General features: G+C 42.0%; 1 protein-coding gene across 1 annotated transcript; it reads right to left on the bottom strand.

The window, feature by feature from the left end:
* Positions 1-715: 715 nt before the first annotated feature.
* Positions 716-5,531, bottom strand: LOC104928908 (glyoxal reductase). Its single transcript, XM_027289429.1, has 7 exons — positions 5,515-5,531; positions 5,313-5,420; positions 4,421-4,566; positions 4,041-4,180; positions 3,794-3,952; positions 1,637-3,687; positions 716-1,032 (listed from the first exon to the last, which is right to left on the bottom strand). Exons 1-6 carry the CDS (start codon positions 5,529-5,531, stop codon positions 3,517-3,519), a joined length of 741 nt encoding a protein of 246 aa, XP_027145230.1. The 3' UTR covers positions 716-1,032; positions 1,637-3,516.
* Between the last annotated feature and the right edge of the window lie 1,876 nt (positions 5,532-7,407).

The raw sequence follows: 7,407 nt of genomic DNA, 5'->3' as shown, positions 1-7,407 counted from the left end.
AGAGAGAGGAGGATTGTTGAGACTGGTACACTGTGCCTTTGATAGTCAAAGCTGACTGACCCTCATTTGGTCTCTAGGAAAAGAAATCATGTGATGTGGGTATGACACTCAGGAGGCACATACTGTTCATTTTACTCAACTAAAAATAAAGTTTGAAGTTAATAACAAAGAGAATATTTAGTTTCACATATTCCATGAATATGTTTATCTTCCAGCTGTATTCACAATGACATGCATGTTCATGAAGCTGGTTTCCTCTCTTGAGATTCTGCCTTATCAACTATAATGTACGGTGGCCCTGAGGCACACATACAGTTGAAACCAGAAGTTTACATACACTATATAAAAAGACACACATGATTTTTGTTCTCACTGTCTGACATGAAATCAGACACCACTTTTCCTGTTTTAGGTCCGTTAGGATTACCAAAATTATTTCTATTTGCTAAATGCCAGAATAATGAAGTATTTTTTTAGACATTTTTTTTATTATTTTCTTCAAAGTCAGAAGTTTACATACATTTCATTAGTATTTGGTACCATTGCCTTTAAACTGTATGACTTGGGTCAAACTTTTTGGATATCCTTTTCAAGCTTCTCACAATAGTTGACAGGAAATGTTAAGAGAGGGGAAAAAAGCATATTTTTCTTTTTATATAGTGCATGTAAACTTCTGGTTTCAACTGTATACATACGTACATGCTGTACAGCATTATTATATAGGACGGAGCCTATATAAATATATATGCGTCACCTGGTTATGAATATATCCTCTCTCGTTAAACCATGTTTGGGCAGGAGCTCCTTCAGGGTACGGCCCAATTGGACTTCATTCTGGTAGACAGCTGCACTGTCAAAGACCCGATAACCAGCAGCCAGCGCTGCATCCACAGCCAGGTAAAAATCTTCAGGAGACAACAACCTGTAGGTACCCGTACCCAAACCCAGGAGGGGCATCTGAACCCCTGTGTTTAGGAGGATAGACGGGGCAGTGGAGGACATTTTGATCTGAGCGTGACTTCTACTTCAACACTGTAAAAGAAGAAGAGAGATTTTGAGTAGTGAAAACTGTATTAATGGTAAAATGGTAAAATGTATTGGGACTGGTGCTGCACTAGGTGGAGAAGCAGGCAGGTCAGTTGTGTTAAGACGTTAATCATTAATGTTAAGTACACCATGTACTCTTAAGACAGACGTCACAACGCGGTGTAAGTACACACACTGTCACAACGCTGCAACTTCACAATGTACCTTTAAATATAAATATTGTGACTGTCTTTGCAGTATTTGTACGTTGCAACATCAATAAGTGGCTGTGAGTACAGTGTGACGTGACGGAACGTTGTTGCGTCATAATGGACTACAAACATAGTTACAGTGGACTACAATTGTACAGTTTTGAATACTAGGAACGTCACAAAGCTATGCAGCATTGTTACAATGATGCTGTTTTAGAAGATTTGAACGTCACAGTGTATCTACAATAACTGAACACTGTAACGTGACATCTATGACGACACAGCAGTGTTCATTAAGACGTAGAAACGTCACAGTTGTTACGTTATAGTCCAGCTAACTAGGTGGAAAAAGCTCTTAAATAAGGACGACACTAAAGATAATACATATTTCCATTTACCTTTTGAGCTCCTCCTCCTGAATTCGACCTGTCGACTCACTAAAGAAAACTTAACAAACGTAAACGTAACATAACTCGGAGGTTGTCCGTCAGAGAGAAATGTTTACATCCATAGACGGCGACACCCTGCTCTGACGCCGCTGATTGGAAGAAGATCTGGCGAATCAGAGAAGGACAAGCGACCGGAAGGGAGTGTTTGGTGGAGGTTTTAAAACTGTTGGACTGGAAAACTTGCCTCATTTATTGACAGTCGGTTAGTGAAAACTTTAAAAATTAACTTTAAATGACAGCTGTAATATCAAAAACAAAAATCTTTAGTCCTCAATCTGAACTTTTTTTTCCACATTCTTGAACTCTTTCAATTCAAACTTTTTACAAGCAAAAGTTATTATTTATTTTAGTCTTGAACAAAGCCAGGTTACAGCAGGAAACCAACACGAAAGACATAAAATTGCATTATTGTAATGCAATGTAGTATATAATAAAAATTTAAAAAAACGAAGAAACAAAAAAGAAGTGTACATTTCAACATTAATTATTTTTTTTTAAAAAATTGGGACTTTAGGGCCTCTGTACTAGTTGCATATCTTGGTGATCTCTATTCAAATTGTGATGAACAATAAAATCAAAAATGAATGTGCTTTTTACCTGTGGCCATGCCTGAGACTTTTCTACGTGAAAACCCTACAAGACCAGAAAAAAGGGAAAATACCAAGACCAAATTTAAAACAGAGATTATAGTCTCTGGATTAAACAGCGGAAGCACCCAGAGCCAAATGTGATATACCCGCAAAAGCAAAACCTTATTAATTAATGTTACATCCATGCCTCCCTTCCCTTTTTCTTCTTGGGATTCAATTCTTCAAAGCTTTGCATAATGTTGTCAGCTGGGGAGATGGCTCAGCTTTAGGCAAGAGAGAAAACATTGATCTTTTTTCTCCATTTTAACTCTTTTAACGCTACTGCCTGTAATTGGCTCCCGTTACATGTTCTGATGTGTGTTACCTAAGCTCGTCTTTTGTTTCATCTGCAAAAACAAGAGGATCTAAGGCCCCACAGAACCCATCTGCCTTTATTCAGGGATAATGTCCTAGAATAAGAGTCGTAACCGATGCTGGAACGCCCTAAAGCCGCTTTTCTTTGTGACTAAAGAAGACTCTTCTTATTTAAAGTAATGTTTTTTCCACTCAAGGCTCAGCAGCAATATATTGATTACATCTTCTTACCTTTAGACATTTGTGCTCAGCAGTCGATGCCTTTTTATTGCATGTACTGCATCCGCCAAAGGCATTCAAGTGCCTTATATTGTAATCAGCTTTACAGAATTAAAAGAAATCGCCAAAACTTGAACTGCGGATATTGTTTAAAGTCTGTGTAAAGTAAGAATAAATATGTGTTCCGAATTTGTTAGACCAAAGAAAAAAGCCAAATTCGAATCATTAAAAATATCCACGTTTATGAAATGAGGTGTCAAAATCAGGTAAAAATGAATTCTTAGCTCGATGACTGTGGGGGTGTGTCCGCTGAATGTGCCGAAGCCACGCCCACTCGTGGTAGCAGTCAAGCAGCCATTTTGAAGCGACTGAAACGTGTCACAAAAGCTATAATTCAATTTGGTGAGAGCATGATTTTATGATGGCATGTTGGCAGATCAGTAAAATGATCAACAAATGTTTGTCAGTAGGAAAATGATCTGACAATGGCGCAACAGATTGGCCAGAATGTTACTGTACCTCTTAGATAGAGTATTCATTATGTTAAATGCACTGACAACTCAGAATAAACCTCATCTAGTTGTGTCTAAACAATTAGTTCCTTTCTCTGGTAGTGGTTTCATACTGTGGTTACAGTCAGTCACATGGAAAATAGTGTTTGTTCCACTAATGGTCTATCAAACCACTTTTGATGAATCCCAGTCGTATTTGTCGTCTGTCCATGTCTGTGTCACTCAGTGTGAAGTCAAAAATCTTGGCATTGTCCTTCATTCTGTCTGGATTTGACGACTTGGGGATCACTGGGACGCCCTGCTGCACAGCCCAGCGCAACAGGACCTGGAAGGAAACAAAAAAACCTGAGAGTTATATACCTAAAATGTTATTCATTAAACACTGAGTAGGTGATGCTGACCCAAAAGCCCATGTGTATGTGTGTGTTTACCTGTGCAGGTGTGCGTTTACAGTTCTTTGCCACCTCCATGACCACAGGGTTGGTGACCAAGTCTCCTTTCCCCAAGGAAGAGAAGGCTTGGAAACACACTCCATACTCATCACACACACTCCTCAGCTCTGTTTGGCACAGTCGTGGGTGAAACTCTACCTGAAGAAAAAAAAACATAGTGTGCATAAAACTTACATTTATGTATATTATATGTTATCTGACCCCCTTTTGCTCTTGTGCAGTCTACCTGTAGCAATGCAGGAGGGGTTTTGCAGCTCTGCAGCAGTTCTCTCATGTGTGCTGGTGTGTAGTTGGACACTCCTATGGCCTTTAGCTTCCCCTGGGCATGCAACTCCTCCAATGTGGCCCAACTCTGAGCTCGGTTGCCTGGAATCAAATATTAATTAGGACTTCATCATCGGTGTTACTCAAGTACAGGTACATTGTGGAGGAGGAAAGTGAGAAGACAGCTTCAATATTATCTATTAATTAGTGGAGTATTTATTTAGAAAACATCTTATACACCTGGCCAAAGAGTCACTTCAAATGTTTTACATTTATGTTAGTTATAAATGTACACAGCTATGTTTCCAGTGATATTTAGGTACATTAATCTGACCTCTTTACCTGGGTTGCGTTGGTCAGTCACTACCAGACCCTCAGTGCCAGGCTCGTGGATCAGGTAGAGGTCAATGTAACCCAAGTCCAGCTGAGACAGGCTGTGCAGGGCTCCTTCCATGGCCCTCTTACCCTGATCCTTGGGGTCCAGCTTACTGCAGCGAGAAACAGAGAGGAGGACTGTTGAGACTGGTACACTGTGCCTTTGATAGTCAAAGCTGACTGAACCTCATTTGGTCTCTAGGAAAAGAAATCATGTGATGTGGGTATGACATCAATGTCAGGAGGCACATACTGTTCATTTTGCTCAACTAAAAATAAAGTTTGAAGTGAATAACAAAGAGAATATTTAGTTTCACATATTCCATGAATATGTTTATCTTCCAGCTGTATTCACGATGACATGCATGTTCATGAAGCTGGTTTCCTCTCTTGAGATTCTGCCTTATCAACTATAATGTATGGTGGCCCTGAGGCACACATACAGTTGAAACCAGAAGTTTACATACACTATATAAACTGTCTGACATGAAATCAGACACCACTTTTCCTGTTTTAGGTCCGTTATGATTACCAAAATTATTTCTATTTGCTAAATGCCAGAATAATGACATTTTTTTATTATTTTCTTCAAAGTCAGAAGTTTACATACATTTCGCTAGTATTTGGTACCATTGCCTTTAAACTGTATGGCTTGGGCCAAACGTTTTGGATATCCTTCCACAAGCTTCTCACAATAGTTGACAAGAAAAGTCTGATTTTATGTCAGACAGAGAGGGAAAAAAGCACATTTGTCTTTTTATATAGTGCATGTAAACTTCTGGTTTCAACTGTATACATACGTACATGCAGTACAGCATTATTATATAGGGCGGAGCCTATATAAATATATATGCGTCACCTGGTTATGAATACATCCTCTCTCGTTAAACCATGTTTGGGCAGGAGCTCCTTCAGGGCACAGCCCAATTGGGCTTCATTCTGGTAGACAGCTGCACTGTCAAAGGCCCTTCAAATACCTCAAAAAAATAGTCATTTTACCATCACCCCCTTCCGCTCGTGTGTGACCCTGCTTGCCTTTTCGCGTACCCTCACCAACCGACTGCTCGTTAATACCCATCCTTAGTATTTTCACTGTTGCTCGCTACCCGTCCCCCTCCAATTTAATTTGCGTAGAAAGACATTTTTCAGGTTAGCCCTTTACTCTTTTGCCCCCTGATTGTTCTTTACTACTAACTTTAAACCATTGCGCCTTCCTCCCCTGGCTCTCGTGCATCTCTCTGGATCTTCCGCTCTCCTCTTCCTTCCCTTTTCCCCTCCCCCCCTTCGCTGAATTTGATCCTTTTTTGTACTTAAATTTTTCCCCCGCGTCTTTCTGCTGGTATGTGTTGTTTTAAAGTTCATCATTCCTCTCTTTTTCTTCCATTCAAGAAAAATCCTCTGTCTTCTCCCTCAGTGTTTTGTTGTTCCCCTCCCTTTTTCTTTCTTTTTTTCCTCCCCTTTGCTTCGCATCTTGTCGGCCCCATTCACAGCCTTTTCCCCCGCCCAACTCACCGTACCATTTATACCCCCTCTTATGCTGTCTCAACATTTTTGTCCCTGTTACCATTTCCCACCTCGGACGGAGTAAATCTCCCCCTTACTCGTCTATGGCACCTCTCCCCTTTGTGTCGTTTTTACACACCCCCCTTTCTTCATTCTGCAAGCCCCTGTTCACACATTTTTACTTCCCCCTTCAGTCTTCTGTTTTTTGTTGCATTTTTCATTCTCTATTTCCCGTGCGTCCCCCCATGATGTTGGCCTCCGTTAAGTTATTTTTGCGCGCCCAACACCTCTCATATTGTCTAGTTTTCTTTTTCATACGTTTTATAAATTTGCTTTCGCTGTCTATCTGTCTGCCTTCGTGTTTATCGGCTGCACCCACCGTTCTGGTGCGCCGCCATGTAGCGTTTGTGTCGATCCGGCAGTGTGTGGTTTCCCTGGCTCTTGCCTGTCGCCGACGGCTGTGGTCTCGTATGTATACATGGCCTATATCATTGTTTGGTGACGTGGGAGGAAGGACGCCGTTGACCAATTGATATTATGTTTTGTGATCAACTAAGGTGATTGTCACAATGTCGGATGGCGTGTCAGCCACCCGGGCACCAGGTTGCCCCGGTTACCACCACCATGTGCGGTGGTGGCTGTGTGTGGGTGTTTGTGTGTGGGTGGGTGTGTGTTGATTTGCCGTTTGTATGTCGCTCTCTACAATCAGTCACCTCCACTTAGTTGTATACTACACGCTGATGAGTGTGTCCTTGAATGTTAGACGCCTGTGCCCCTCTTTGTGAACACTGTAGTTACTCCCGCTATATTGAGTAGAGAACGTTTGCATGGTGGGGGTGTGGGTCATGCGACCGACATCTGCTGACACATCACTCAACCGGGATTGACCCAAGCAAGGGATTATCCCCGGGAATGGCCCGGCGGGATCCTAGGGTAGTCTGTGTGCGGGTTATCGACTGACCTCGCGCTGAACGCATGCAAATATAGTTATCGAAACGGGAATTATGTCGATTATACATGCAACGGGTGAGGGGACAGGTTATACCCCCTCTTCCCCTCTCCCCCCCCTCTTTCCCCCTTTTTCTCCCCTTTTTCCCCCCCCCCCTTTCTTCTTTCCCCCTCTTCCCCTTCCTTCCCTTTTCCTTCTCCCCCCTTCTTTTTTCTCCCCTTTTCCCCCTCCCACTCTTTTTCCTCTTCCCCCCCCCCTTTTTTCTCCTTTCCTCTTTTCTCACTATCCCCCTACCGCCCTCTTCTCCCCTTTTCTTCTTATTTTATTGCGAGTCGCCCATTCGTGGAGTGTGCCTTGTTCGTATTTTCAGCTTCGCTTGGTTGTGACTGTCGGGCGTCTTTCCTTCCGACGGAGCAGGATGGTGACCCCGACATCATCTATTCAGATGATGGCGAGGGCTCCTACTTTCTGATGAATGGGTGATGACCCCAACATCTTCTCT

The sequence above is a fragment of the Larimichthys crocea genome, chromosome XVI (genome assembly GCF_000972845.2).
Source record: "Larimichthys crocea isolate SSNF chromosome XVI, L_crocea_2.0, whole genome shotgun sequence".
Classification (NCBI taxonomy): Eukaryota; Metazoa; Chordata; class Actinopteri; family Sciaenidae; genus Larimichthys; species Larimichthys crocea.
This window is presented reverse-complemented; position numbering and strand designations above follow the sequence as displayed.

Coding starts and splice junctions, on each gene's coding strand:
- LOC104928908 (XM_027289429.1), bottom strand. Junction 4,567..5,312: donor GAGGATGTATTCATAACCAG/GTGACGCATATA, acceptor TTCTCGCTGCAG/TAAGCTGGACCCCAAGGATC. Junction 3,953..4,040: donor CCCCTCCTGCATTGCTACAG/GTAGACTGCACA, acceptor TTTTTTCTTCAG/GTAGAGTTTCACCCACGACT.